The sequence below is a fragment of the Lathamus discolor genome, chromosome 2, assembly GCF_037157495.1.
Source record: "Lathamus discolor isolate bLatDis1 chromosome 2, bLatDis1.hap1, whole genome shotgun sequence".
In the NCBI taxonomy this organism is placed as follows: Eukaryota; Metazoa; Chordata; class Aves; order Psittaciformes; family Psittacidae; genus Lathamus; species Lathamus discolor.
The window spans coordinates 4,208,981-4,224,435 of NC_088885.1; the positions used below are offsets into that span (position 1 = coordinate 4,208,981).

The window sequence follows — 15,455 nt, forward strand, 5'->3', positions numbered from 1 at the left end:
GGTATTTGTTATTTAAATGAGGGTTTAACATTTGAGCAGTGAACATTAAGAATCCTCCCACCTGAATAAGACTAGGTAAAACATTCTCAGGCTGTGCAATTCCCACTTTAAAATGCGTGTCTTTAAACAGGTTATGCGTTGCTGTTGCTAGAGTCTGGCTTCAAGAGTTTCCAGAGTTTCTAGGACTGTATATTTGCTAAAAAAACACCCCAAAACCATATATGCACACCCCCAAAGCCACAAACCCCACCACCCCGTCCCCAAACCCGCCAAAAAAACCCCCCGAAAGTCATGAAATGTGCTGTATGAGATCCATGCTGGTACATTGGCACAAATGCACCTCTGTGGATACAAGGCTTTTATACTGAAACAAAAGCAGAGATGTAATATTTTAACAGGTTTCTGATGCCTCTTTTTAACACATCTGTATGACCTAACAGCAACAAAAGGAATAATACACAGCAATGAAAGAACTGCACATTAAACCGGTACCATAAGGCTTTCTTGAGCAGTCTCTGGGCTTTGCCACAAAAACCTCTCAACAGGCCCGGCCAAATGAAAAATTACCAAGACCCATTTCCACAAAATGCTACAACTCAGATGCTCTGTCTTTAGTACAGAACCATAGAATGAACAAGGCAAGAAAAGGCCTTTCAGATCAAGTCCAACCATTCCCCAGCACTGTCAAGTCCACCACTAACCCACAACACTGAGGGCCTCGTCTACACAGTTTGCGAACACTTGAAGGGACAGTGACTCCAGCACTGCCCTGGGCAGCCTGTTCCAATGCCTGACCACCCTCTGGGGACAGAATTGTTCCTAATCTCCACTCTAAACCTCCCCTGTCACAGATGGAGACTGTTTCCTGTTGTCCTATTGCTTGTTACTTGGGACATCAGCCACCTCCTTTCTCCATCCTCCTGTCAGGTAGCTGTATGCACAAAACTCGGAACCTTAGGAATGTTTTAGCAAGACACCACAGGAAGCAGTTCCTAAAAAGCATGCCACGGGCTATCAATTGTGAAGGATTCAGGTGTTCACTTCTTTATAATTAGAATTATATTCGTTTGCCTCAGCAGTGCTTTCTGCTTAATTTTGATCCTAGACATGCCCCTGGTTCCCCATGTCCCGTCAGCATCCTTCATCCCTGACTCACACTGTCTGACAGATGTTGCTGCACCCCCTCACTTTATCTTCCCTCCTCTGTATTTTTTAGCTGACTGCCTCATTAAAAAAATCAGAATCCCACTGCTTCTCACCATCCACACACAAATTCCACCACACATTAGGAATTCACATATCTTTTCCCAATTACTCTGCATAGAGATTATATCTGCTGCTCCAACACTGCTTGCCCAGCCTGCTTCAAAATACAGCTTTTGTTTCAGCAGAGTTCCTGCTAACTCTGCAGAATAATTCCAGTGACTTGAAGGTCCCCAGGCGTTAAAGCTACACAATATACAATAATTAACAACAAGAAAGAACCCCCAGGGTGCAAATATAACAAATTGCTGCAACTCTCTATACCAAAGTCCGACAACCAGCACTTTCAGAGCCTCAACTACTGCTTACAGTTCTGCCCAGCAGCACTGATGTGCAAGTCATCAGTCTACCATAAACTGTGACATTACCCCAAAGCAAGCCATTTCTGCAGTGCTGTGGCTTCTGGGATTGCTGGAAGCTAAGAAACAATGACGACACATTTTAATGGCATCTAACAAGGTTTCAAGTAGCAAATGATGTTTGGAAGGAATAACTGGAGTATCAGAGGCACACGCCATTTGCAATAGCATCAAGAACACTCAGGAGGAAGGGGCCAAGGAGTCTAAGCTTGGTTTTCCTTCCACTGACTAGTGGAGATGGGGTTTTGAGCTGAACCTACTCGTCAGTGGTTATTAAGCAACTACACCATCACAGGCCATTCAGAGTCAGTGTTGTGACGCTAAACTCTATCTTCTCACCAGCTGAAAGACAAGAAAGGAGCAGAACAGCTCTCTCAAAAATCAGTGTCCTACAGAGACATCCGAGAGGGTCTTAGAACTCGTATGCTTCCCACTCACCTAGAACTGTCAGCTCTTTAGCATGCTCACACAGTATTTATTTCAGCATGGTCCAATACACTCAACTAAATCACTAGTACGAGAGATGGTAACATGGCTTTTCAAACCGATACACATCCTGCTCCCTTCTGGTGAAGCAATACTTGCCAAGGCAGACAACCAAAACCAGCTTTTCCAGCTTGCCTCTTTGTCAAGACAGGACAAGCCACACACACACACACCAGATCTGCTACTGGGGAAAAAAAAAAAAACTGTCAGAGAGAAACACTCTCCTTCCCAGGGCAAAAAGAGAGGAGCTGCTTGCACAATGTGAATTTAAAGCTGCGTCCTTTGCATCTGACTTGAGTGGGAGGAGAAATTAGCATACCACATCAGCAGCCTCAATCTGTAGGGTGACACACAAAAGTTATTTAAATCTGCCACTCACTCAAGCAACTGAGTTCCCCAACATGTAGCAGACAAGAAAAACACTGCCTGCTTTTTTCCGAGACATTACAGAGAGAGATATACTTACTGGATCTGTCAGCATAGCACGAAAATGTGAAGCCAAAGCGAGGAAAGCCAAGGTGTTGAACAGTGTGCCATTGATGACACTATAAACGTAATCTCTCGATGGAACTAGCATGACAAGGAGGACTACAAAGTCGGCATAGAACACCAGCATCCAGGTTACGACAGCACATGCAATACCACAGCCATCTCGAATAAACCACATTGTTCCCAGGGAAGCGTGGCTAGGAGGTGGGACACACTTTTCTGGCTGGAGGTATTCAGGTTTCCTTTCAATATCTCGGAAGCGGTGGACTGGAGTAAGCATCATAGGCTATTATGTCCATACTTGCATCTGAAAGAGAGTCAGAAACAGTGGTCATTGCTTTGCAAGACATGCAGACCTCTGTTCTCATAATGGCACAGGGATCATGTGGGAAATGCCACACTGCAGAAAGGGAGTTGAAAAAGCAAAAAAGGTAAATAAATGAAGCACAAAATAAGGAATTTGGAAACCAGACTCCTGTGCTTATCAGAACACTTCTTACTCAGAAGACTTTCTAAGTGCTTTTAAGAAATTAACTTTTTAATTAAGTGCTTGCTTAATTACACATGAAGTCCACCCATGTGCCACCTCCACCCCCTGGAGTAAACACAACAAGTGTTTTAATGAAGAGAAAGTGATTAGGTAGGTGCCAAGAGAAGATGCCTGTTCAGCTGCAGGAAATGAAGCAAGACCTGGACACTTTATGTGAGATAAAAAGGAAAGACCTGGCACAGCTGGCAGGGTCCCTTTTTGCTGCCTCAGACGTGGGGAAAAGTCTCTCCTACAGATACTGGGAAGCTTAGGAAGTGGAAGAAATTTCCTTTTTCCTTACACACTGACTCACAGCTTTGGGGTAAAAGTGCAAAACCAAACCACTGAAAAGCTACAGTGGCAGGAACTGCTGAAGAAGCAACACAAGCGAAGATCTTGACATAAATTTCTTGTCTTGGCTGGAGGATGCTCTTCCCAAACAACAGCTATCTCCCACTCTCATCTCCTCTTTTGACCTTATGTCCCTTTTAAGTCTTCTGTTTTGCCATGCTTCTCCCACCACCTTTGCTCCATCACAGAATCAGGTTTGGGTTGGAAAGGATCTTAAAGCTCATCCAGTTCCAACTCCCTGCCATAGGCAGGGACACCTTCCAGTAGACCACGTTGCTCCAAGTCCAGTCCAACCTGGCCTTGAATGGCACCCCCTAACAGCATTTGTTTTACCTCCCCTTTAGCACTTCTAGCTAACCCCACTCCACTGTAATAAGGGCATTAACATGATATTTGCAGCCATTGCTGTGTCCTCACCATCTCTGCAAGAGGATTTGTCAGTCCAGAAGGTAAGGTCCAAACTAGTTGATCCTACGATTCCATGACCTTGGAGCCAGAAACTGCACTACTCCAGGTATGCACGTCTCTCAATGCCTACCAAAAGTAGGCATTTGAGAAAACAAGAAAAGTACTTCTAAGACATTGGCAGGGTATCAAACTGCCCTGTGAACACACACCAGTCAATGTAACAGCACACCCACAATGCTATGCCTTGAAAGTGGCTCTTCACACACCCATCAAGTTCTTCCAGAGACACTTCATGGAGTATTTGCACAGTGCTCTAAACCACTACAACCTCTACATATGAAGACTCACCTTCTACACAAAATGGCTACAGTAACTACTACCAAATACACCAAATTACATATACCTGAACAGAAGGGTTCAGCCTCCTACCATTTCAACCCGTGAGGATTATTCTGCTTTGCAAAAAAGAATGCATTTTCCTGTTTTATTTCAGAGAAAGGGAAACAGTGTTCACCATTAATTATGCTTTCTGCCCCAACAGTTCTACTGAAGCTATTTTTATGTTCAATTGTTAAAAAAGTGACACTGTTGCCTATAGAAAATGGGTAAATCTTGCAGCAAACATAGTGAGAGGATTGCAAAAGTACCTGTGACCTTAAACATCTCTCAATCTCTTATGGCAAAGGTCTGTCAAGTACCAGGGGAAAGCTCTATTTGGCATAGCACCAACCTAAACAGAGGTGCTACTGCCCCTACTTAGACAGGAAAGGAGGTCATAGAATAGTTTAGTTTGGAAGAGACTTTCAAAGGTCATCTAGTCCATCCCCCTGCAATGAGCAGGGACATCTTATTTTCCTTCTAGTTATTTCAAGAGGACCAAATTAATAAGAGGACAATTAGTCTTTCACAGCCAAAAAGGAAGGTTATGAATGAGCAGGACGATTAATTACATTGAAGCACAGAAGTGATGAGGCTCACGTGTGTTAGTGCGAGTGACATGGAATAAAGGTGACTGGAACTGTTGTTGGCACAGTGAAAGGCACAGAAGTGGATGAGCCAGACCATTTATAGCATTTATTTTCTAGCTAAAATTAAGAGAGTTAGGTAGTTTCTTATATTCCTGCTCTGAGCACTTAGTATGCTGCCGAGTGAGAGAATTTAAGTATTTTATGAATGTGAAGAAAGTCACATCGATAATGTTAAAGCACAGTCATATATATAAATACATCAACACAAAACAGAAAAATCAAGATGAAAATGAGCCCGTGAGGAGCTCATTTACTTTGGTGAGAAAACCAAAACAAACCCAAAAGTCACCCAACCTCTTTTCCTCATTCACAAAATTCATATACCACATTGCAATTACTTTGTATTTTAACCACAGCTATAATTTAGCCTCATAACTCCAGATATTTAGGGAGAAACAGTGATGACCTAAACAATCTGGTGGTCTAAATTCAGATAAATCTATCCCTACTAGTAAATCCATACCTTTTCCTTAGTTTGTCAAAATTTCTGTGAGGATACTTGCATATTCCTGCATTCACAGCATATCTTAAAGCCTCAATCCCTCCTTCAAGGAAACAGGTTATCCTTCCCTGCATTATTTAATAATCATATTAAAGCTGTTACACTGGTTTGCCAACCGAAAATAAAGCTGACTTAATTGAAGAACTGTAAAATCACATAATGGTTTGGGTTGGAAAGGACCTTAAGATCATCCAGTTCCAACCCCCTGGCATGGGCAGGGACACCTCACACTAGACCATGTCACCCAAGGCTCTGTCCAACCTGGCCATGAACACTGCCAGGAGCAGGGCATTCATCACTTCTTCAGGCAACCTATGCCAGTGCCTCACCACCCACCTCACAACAATGTTTAGTTGTCAGTAATATCCTATTGTATTAAAAAAAAAAAAAATAGAGAACTGTAATTTAGGCGGTTGTTTTCCAACAGAAGTCTTAGATTTGACACATCAGGTACAGTAACATCTTGTCTAGTCCTGAACACAGACTTCCAGGACCTGTTGCCTAGACTCAGACTTTTTCTTCCCCTACACCCTGAGGTTCTGTTTCCCTAAGTAAAGTAATGAAAAAGTCACAGGAAAAACAAACTCCTATTTAACAGAGGGATTAGTTCGACAAGTTACTTTAAAGTCAGTATTAGTAGAAACTGACTGAAAGCTAGACAAACACATTGTGATTAAAACTGTGGGTTAAGTCTTATACAGCACACTTCAGCAGTCAAATAAAAATCTATTGCTCTTGCAAATGAATGCAGGAAGTGATTTCACTCCAGTAAGAGTTTTACAGCTGTCTCTCAGAAATAGCATTGAGCTGAACTGGGGGACAGGGAGAAGCTATTGCTGTGTAACTAAGAAGAAAATGGAAGGAGCCTCGAGGCACCTCAGTGTGAGTCTAGGGACTCGTTTCTGCAGTGCACTGAGGAAGCAGTTAAGAGGATAGAGCAAAGGCCTTCAATTCTGCCTTCTGGCTGGAGGACAAATTTGTTATTTAATGTTCTTCTGTTATTTAATGCTTGCTTTAGAGCCATCATAAGGCTTCAAGATTAAAAAAAAAAAAAATCACTAATCAGTACATAAACACCATGCATGAGTTGAGAAATACATGTGCTCTAGTGTACAATATCTTACAAGTCCAGTTATAGGAGCTTAAGAGTCTCAACTTCTCTTCTACATGACCCAGTTGCGTTCTCCTCTTACATACACAAACATCTGTTTGTTTTTATGTTGGCAACCTGGTATTTTCATATAAGTAATAATAATTAAAACAAAGATTGGAGGGGAGAGGGGAGGAGAAAAGAGCAAGTTGCCCTAATCATGCACTTAATTCATAACACACAGATGGAATATGCCAGTCCCTCCTGCTCTGGAGCAAACAACATGTTAATGATGAAGGCAAAGGGCTTAAGGACTGAATCAGGGTGTCAGGCTACAAGTGGGGCCACAAGATAAGTGTGAGGTACAGTGACAACACACACATCAATTTAGCTTAAGGACATGTCAGAGGAAAGACCTTGTCTTCCGTTTTATCTGGAAGGCATTTGGCATTACAGGAATAATTGAGAAACCACGTAGTATACAAAAGAGAAATTTAAATGAAACAAATTAAAATCTACTTCCCGCTAAAAAAACACTTAAAATATGCTATTACACCCTATGTAAATTAAGTAACTGTCTTTTGACATAAGTGATACAAATATCTATCTTTTTAATGGCCTGTGGCCAAAGAACGTGTTTAGAATGAGCTAAGGACTGATGTGGGCCTTCATCCGATGTGTACGTGAAAGCTACCTGAGGTTCTGATGTTCTAAAACTTACACCAAGCTTAACAGCATCATTATCATAATCCCGCTGACTTTCATGGTATTACTCATGCTAGTGAAGTCAAGCACATGGGTATGACTTGCAAAACTACAGTATTACTCTGTACACTGGAACCATTTCCACTATTAGAATCACAGACTTATAGAATGGTTTGGGTTAAAAGGGACCTCAAAAGTTGTCTAGTTCCTTAACACTGAACTTTGGGAAGGTTACGTTTTGCCGCATGAACTAAGTGAAGTTCAAGTTCTGCCAATTGCATGAAAGCAATTCTGAAAAATAAAAAATAAAAACCCAAGAAATGCAACCAGGGCCTATCACGGGCATTTTGAGGAGGTTTTCAGCTTGGGTTTTTATGTACTTTAAGGAGATACTTAAGAACAGATTTTATGACACACAGAGTACACTGAGTATGTTGAGAGCTGACAAATGACATTAACCTTTTATTGTCACCAAAAGGAATCATACGTACATCACCAGTCAGATTACATTCATGACAGCTGAACTAAGTGATCCAGATCCACAGGACAGGATGTCCCTTTAAACAAACCCAATAAACTCCAGCTAGAAACTGCAAGAGAGGTAATTTTGAAGTGTATTCCATTTTTCTGTACATAAAACTGCATCAATTAAAACACTGGATATTTAATCTTCCTTTGCAACAGAAAGTAGAGAAAGTGTTTTCTAACTAAGAGAATATTTACCTTCTCGTGCCGTACTTTCATACAGCTCAAATCTAACAAGAAGCCTGTAAAGACTTGCCAAAGCAATTTCTAGCAAGGGTAATAAGGAAATATCAGTATTCATGTATGTTTTCCTAATAGCTCCTGCAAGGCCTAAAAAGCTTTAACTGATCTGCAGGAGTGGAACAAGCAGTCCAGCTATGCTGAGAATTTTTGGCTGACTGCAGATTCGTCCAGATATCCATCAGCATGGCAGTTTCCAAACCCTGGTTTACAAAACCTTGGAGGGGCAATGGGACATATCTCACAGGTCTGTGAAAGGCAGCTAAAAAAAGCAAGCCTATTATTAGCAGGCTTAATTTGCCAGAGAGCTGTACTTCCATTGGAAGTACATGTGTGGAATCCCAAACAACCAACAAAATAAACCCAACCCCAACACAAAACAGGCCAAACCCTATTGCTTTTGGGTTAAAATGGCAAAAACAATGGGGAAGAATCAGGCACAGAGCTTAACACTGCCCCGACAGGACACCCTATGACTCAGATCAAAATGTCCCAATGCAAAGCCACTGCTAGTCCTACTTCAGTGCAGGTAATGGGGTTACGCCTAGCACAGCTAATTTGTCATTTTTCCTCTGGAATTTCAGGCCATATTATAAGGTGCAGAGTTTCAGCCTAAGTACTACATTACCAACTATGTGTTTGCTTTTTGCAAGAGGCTCAAACATCCCTGATTCCCCTGAAGCCTTTGGCTACTGAAGTCATGCCATTTCAACAGTTTCAGTTCCCATACTGAAGACAAATGGCATAAAGAAATCAGAATGCGAATTATAGTAAATACATTAAAAATAATCTGAATAAATTACAAGGCTTAAAACAAATCTGTGTTTTCTGAGGCAAATTACACAGGCTTGGATTACTTTGCCTTGAAAAGGAGGAAAGAGCACACAGAACCAGATGGTAACCCAGTTATAACATTTTTCTATATATGAAGGGAGGAAGTGGCTATATTTCAATGCTGCTTTATAGTAATGGTTTAGAAACGGTTTATCTCACTATTTTGATGAATCTTACTATTTTTTATTTAGGAATGATTTTGAAGAGGCCATGTGTGCACCAGACCTTAGTAAAAATGGATCATACTTTCATTATTTTTATTAGAAGCACTTCATTAGAGGGGAAGATTTAACTGAAGTTATGCATTTCTGAAGAATACATTTGAACAGGAGTATGAAAACATAGAGGGAACTTCTCCCTAAGAAAGAAGGGAAAGGGACTACCTTGAAGACATCTGTCAGATCTAGAAACTCCATCCTGAGGGCCGGGATCAGTATGAGAGTGACAGACTCAAAAGAGACACAGCCACATAAGGCAGAAACCTCACAGTTTTGTTCTCATTTACATCAGTGTAAACAAGAACAGTGCCAGAGGAATTCCATTAGTAGAAGCGTAAGGAAAATAAGACCACATTTTCTCAAAAACATGGAGAGTTTCCTATCCTAATGTTTGTGGTATGTAATCTCTCAGGACAGATGGTAACAGCTTCCTGGTTAATGTCTGTATCATTTCTGTTTAACTAATGGATATGTATCATATAAATAAGTTATAACATGATAAAGACTGATCTAAGAGTCTGAGTTATCCTGCAAGTGACTGCACCCCCACCTACAGGGCCTGTCAGCTGCTGGTCTGAGGCAAGGAGAAGAGACCAAGACAATGTAGTTACTGTCCAAGGTACATCAACACTGCAGTACTATGGAGAAGTGACAAAATTGGGGCAACATCTAAGCACAGGACACAAGTCTCAAGGGCAACAGAGACTAAGTTCAGGCTTAATCTGATGGCAATGTTACTGATTTTGTTAAGCTTTTCATCAGAAATGGAAGGTGCTTTATAAAACTGGCACTAAGCATGGGCTATTACAAAATAACTTCAGATAACTTTTAAACTGACAGAGCTGCAGTGGAGAAATTCTGTCACTTCAATTTTACGGTTTCCTCACAGACTTGAATACACACAAGCTACCTAACTTATGTAAAGAGAAGTATTCATCCTGAGCATACAAATACTAATCACTTTTTTCTCATTGCCACCTATCTGGAGCAAGTATAGGAAGGAAAGAGCAGTCGTGCAAGAAGGGTCTGTGCTAGGAAACATAACACAACAAATGGGGTGTCCTGCTTTCCTAGAGCACTGCAGTTATCCTGAATAGACAGCCTTATGATGGACAGAAGAATCTGTCCTGGTCTTCTAGACAGCTCTGGAATTTTGATGCTGACTCAGGACTTAAAACAACAAGCCACTGGATTGAGGGAATTTAAATTCTCAATTTGCCCTATGTCAACTTCTAACAGAAGAAAAACAAAAAGGAAAGACAAAATATTAGAGGGGAGGTTTGTCTATACAACTGGTACTATTTGTAGCACCTATTTGAAAAACCACACTGCTTTCATAGCATAAGGAATACATTTTGAACAGCAGCAGGAGACAGTTTCAGCTTCAAAGTCTGAATCATAGTAAGAAGCTGGCAGAACCATCCTAGTCTAAAAAATATTCTGCATATTATCTTTCCAGGCAGAAAGTGCACTTTACCAGACATATCCTTTCACACAGACTGTCTAACCCAGGATTTGGCTCTCACCTGTGCCTGCTACAGCCCCCCTTCACAAGCGTGAACGAGTCACTCAGCCTCTCTGTATTTTATTCCCCCACTTGTAGTCTACGCTTCTTCCCTACCATACAGGGTAGAGAAGATACCAGTATGAAGGCTGGAAGGCATTTAGATTTTAAATCTAAATACTACACCTAAGCAGGTAACTAAACCAAATACAGAAAACACATAGGGAATACATTAAAATAGCAAATTAATGACACAGGGACCAAAGAATTATCACTTCTATCCTGAAAAGGCCTGAAGTTAAAATCACAACTGTTATGATCCACCTTTGTGATGTTAAGAGTTGGCCTAGAAGAAACATATGATGCTACTTCAGAGAACTGGAAAAACCTGCAGGTTCAAAGTGGCTGTACGTTAAAGCTTTTGAAATATAGTAAAGAACTCCTGAGCTGGCAAACAGTGTGTTTCTTGTTTTGCTCACTGTTGCTTTCACATCCACAAGGGATCCCTATCTCCATAAAAAATCCTCATACAATTTCTGTATGGAAACATTAATTTTGTTGTTCTTTGAAACACTGAGAATTGGAGCCCAGGCTAACTGTGACACACAGAACATTGCTTATACATTCTATGCTGTATCGGACATCAGTAACTCAAGTAGTCAGTGTAAAGAATGAAGATGTACACCACATTACTACCTCCCTTTATCACTTGCTATAGCCCTCTCTGTATCTATGCTATGGTACTGCTGCCTTCCCACCAGGCCTGTAGATGTTTTGCAGTCTTTTTTTATCTGTTTGGTTTTAATAGCATAGTTCTTGACGCTACCTTTATTCACGCTTAATGTTTCAGCTTGACCCTCTTTGGTTTAACTTTTGCATGCTGCACCATGTTTAAGATTGGTCACCCCTGTCAGTTGCGCAGTATTGCGAAACTCCCAGCTGAACTCCACAAACATGCCATCCACCACCAGCCTGGCAGCAAACACATCAACATGGGCCTTGCATTTCCTCCCGTTCAACATTCCTCTGTCATCCAAGGGCATTAACACTGAGTTTTCTGTGTTCCTGTTTTACTTGCTATTATAGCTCCTGGAACAGTGATTCCCAACGTTTTTCCAGCTGAACTCTGCTGCTGTAGCCTTCCTTCTCATTTCCTTACTTTCCCATCCCTGTCATCTGGTTTTACTCCCTGCTCCACCTCCCCCCCTTCCTCCTTGCACTCTACTCCTTCTCCCGTAACAGTACCAGCTCTCTCTGGTCACCTTGTAACCTGGTGGGGTGAAGAGATATGAGGCTATAAACCTAGACAGATCTCTCTCCGGTTTCCAGAAGCACTTCCAAGCAACACCCTCCCTGGAGGCATAGCCAGAAGCAAGCAAAAGAAGCTAACGCACCAGTGCTCCCACAGAGTAAGACCCAGTACCTAGCTGCACCTTGCCTGTAACACGTTGCACCTCACTTGCTGGGAATTGCTGTATGATGAGGTGTTTGGCACCCAGAGCCTGCAGAGGCAAGCTGGCTCACTCTTTTGGATTCCCCCTCTAAAGGACACCGTATAAGTGTTACTGGCAGCCTTGCTGCACTGCAGTTCCAGTCAAGTTACAAGCTATGCTTTTTTCTTATTGCCCGCACAACCCACGAAATACACAGCTCTAATGAGAAAAGCTTTAACTTGTCATTTTCTTTCTAATGCAACCTTAAGATTCAGATTAGTTACATGCATAAGTCAAATGCGATGTTCTGGGTACCATCAATCACATCTGGGTTGCTGCAACCAGCGTGGGGAAAATTCAAACTAACAAGCCTCTCTACCTTCTCATATTTTACATTACCTGCTGACTTCTTCCAGAAAGGCAGAAAAACTGTATTCCAGGGTATCACTCTAAGAAAAAGGTCATGTTTACACTGCAGAGGGAGCAGAGGAAGTCATAAGCTCAGTCAATTAATATCTGTAGAGACTGTCCGAGCTACAGCAAGCCGTTTTCACCACTGTGGATGCCCATCACCTACACTATAATCTCCTCTACATGAGAGATATCCTATAACAGATATATGCTAACTGTCTGCACAAACTTCATGGCTCCACAAGCAAGTTTTCCTGAAATAATGCAACACATGGGTTTAACTTGCATTGACTGTACATGCTGCCAGCTCCTGTTCTGTTGGAGATGCACACCATCTCACCCACCAAGAAATGTAAGTTAGTATTAGATATGGAAAAAAGAGACTCACCAAAGCAGAGTTGTCACTGCCTAGGTTACACACACACTGTCTCCTTCGCAGACACAAAGGAAAACACCCCAAAAAGACATATAAGTACTTGGGCACAGCAGAGCACCATATGCTGAAGAATTAAGCATTCATCTTCTTGCAATCTGCTCCAAATAGTTTGATTGAATTACATTTTCATCTACTGCTAAACAAAAAATTTCAAACCAAAATACACACTCTGTAACTATACCACCCAAAATGAAAACTAAAAAGGAAGCACAAACATATACAAAAATACCCAATAGGTGTTAAATGTTGCAACAAATTCTTTAGCTTTTAGGCAGACCTTACATTTGTCCTTTTACAAACCTACAACTGCACAAAGCTGCTGGGTCACACCTTCTAATTCTCAATGAGCGTTCAGACACAACTTACTACCAGAAGCAGCTCTCATTGGCATGCCAAATACTGTTTTGCGTCAGTGAGACAGCACTAAGAGCTATGCTGACAGTCCTCATGTTTGAAGGACTGAATCTTTATTGTATTTTAAAGGTACATGAATTAACATGTGGCTTACCTTATAACAACTCTTATCACCAAAACACCCTGCAACGCTAAGCAAAGGACTTACTTGTTGGTTTCACTAAGTGAAGAACCACAGTACTTGCTCAAGGCTTGCTATCTACACCACCAGACATTGGAGGCAGTCACTCAGCGCAGGCCTCCAGCCCTTCTCTGTGATTCCACTGTATCAGAGCAAGTTTGAATCTAGGCTCCTTTCCTACACATCTGACACTGTGCACCTTTCCTATCTCAGGAGGCTGGCACACAGTCTCTCTTTTGCATGCTGGAAAAACATAGGTTATCTTTTTGGAATTGGGACCAAAGGGAAGAAATCTAAACGAGCTCTGGTGTCCACAGCATCCCTCGCTGGCACCTAAGCAGCAGGAGAGCTCAGCAGAGACCAGAGTGCCACCTCCTCCTCACCTGAGCATTCATTTTCTTGAAGAATGTTTCCTAATGAGCCATCATGAGTTCTTGCTTCTTAAAAATTACTTTCCTGAAGTACTCCAGTAATACTTAGAAGCTGCTGCTTAAAAGCAGCCCAGATTACTTCCTATTAACATGTAACTCACCACCCATCTCAACTAACACCACCACAGCACTGCACCATGGTCTCAACACAGATTGCTCATGTCCCTGAAATCACAACTACCCTACAGTATCCTCAGACAGCTGCAGCTGGACACCAAGTGACCATAGCCACCTCTGAAGCAGAAGATCAGCAACACTGTCCAGTTGCTCACCAGCAGGCCCATTTCATCACTGCAACGCACTGACAAGTTACAGGACCCCATTCCACCACTCCATCCCAGTAACAGAACACAGGGCCCCGACGAAATTGCTGGAGGCTCCCAGTTTAAATTTCAGGCCGTGGAGATGTTACGCTGCAATAAGGGCCCCCGGAGCAGACCAGCCCAGTATTATTTAACACATTCAGCCTCCCAGTATTTGAAGCCCAGCGCTAGAAGCCGGCGTACCAAAGGGGTGAGCAGTAGCCCACCTCCCGATTCCCAACCGATGCCAAAAGCTCCAGGAGACGCTGCTGCGGGACAGGACGCGACCCGCCCATGCCCGGGGCCCCGCCGGAGGGAAGAGGGTGCACGGAGCGGCCCTTAGGCGGGCTCCTGAACGGCACGGGGAGCGGGCGGAGGGCCGAGAGGTGCTCCCTGGTTGCGGTGCAGGCGGCGGGCGCTGCACCCGTCTCAGCCCCAGGAGCGGGATGGCCAATCCGCTCCGGTGGGCGACTCGCTCCCGCTCTCCCCCCGCTCCCTTCCCTCTGTCACCTACCCCACAGGCCTCCGCCAACGCCGCCACACAGCGCCGCGCCCCATCCGCCCCGCGGAGCACCGGCACGGCCCCGCCGCCGCCGCCCCTTACGCTGTGCTCGGCGGGGAGGTGGGGCCGACAGGAACCAGGAAGTGAGCGGTGGCGGGGCCCCGTGAGGCCGGGGCGTGTTTACGTGCAGGGGGTGGTGGTGGAATGCGGGTTTTGTGAAGAGAAAATAAGCTTTTGGGGGAGTTTGTTTTCTATGGGGAACGGCTCCCGGCGCCGGGCAGGTTGGATACCTGGTTGGCAGGTGTCCGCACACAAGCGGTGGCTCACCTTTGCTTGAGGCTCCCGGTGTCGAGCCATCGCTTCCAGGCTGGACATCCTCGGCAGGCATTAGTTAATGACGCAGTGGGAATTTTGACATTCCAGGTGGTTCCCTCAGGCTGGCTTTACTTCAGCATGTCATCCGTTTATAAGGATAGAGGTAAAACGCATTGCTTTGCCCTTGCAGAAACAAACACAACTGACATCGGTTTTGCCTAATAGCCTCCACTGGTGCAGCACATTGAAGGGAACGCCAGTGTCCTTGGAAGTGCTTTTCAGGGCAAGGGGATGCCTTCCAGCCTCCGAGACAAAAAATGAGCCAGGCCTAGGCTTTTTGCACCTCTGGAAAACAGCTGTCTGCAGCTGTAATGGAGATGTGCTACCTGAGCCTCTGGGCTGTGCAAGAATTCCACTTGCATTAGGTAGGCTCCAGGCTGGGGTGGCAGAAGGGGGAATACAAAAGTATTGATAAATAATAACACTTATTCCTTGCAGCTGGAACTGCCAGCTAAGCCATGAGACAGACAGGACTGGGAGGGAGCCCCCTCTCCCTGTG

The 15,455-nt window shown here is 43.4% G+C and overlaps 1 protein-coding gene across 7 annotated transcripts in view; it reads right to left on the minus strand.

Moving 5' to 3' along the window:
* The window catches only part of ZDHHC3 (zinc finger DHHC-type palmitoyltransferase 3), a 38,344-nt gene that overhangs the window by 21,382 nt on the left and 1,507 nt on the right, over nucleotides 1-15,455 (minus strand). For 4 of the 7 annotated variants that reach the window (XM_065665507.1, XM_065665514.1, XM_065665512.1 and 1 more), the window contains exons 1-2: nucleotides 14,594-14,683; nucleotides 2,575-2,904 (exon numbers count right to left, since the gene is read on the minus strand). In XM_065665507.1, the coding sequence (XP_065521579.1) occupies nucleotides 2,575-2,880 (306 nt within the window). In that variant the 5' untranslated portion in view covers nucleotides 2,881-2,904; nucleotides 14,594-14,683. Of the gene's footprint in view, nucleotides 1-2,574; nucleotides 2,905-14,283; nucleotides 14,376-14,593; nucleotides 14,684-14,908; nucleotides 15,121-15,455 lie in introns of those variants that run through there. The other 3 variants (XM_065665508.1, XM_065665509.1, XM_065665510.1) reach the window with 3 other exon arrangements.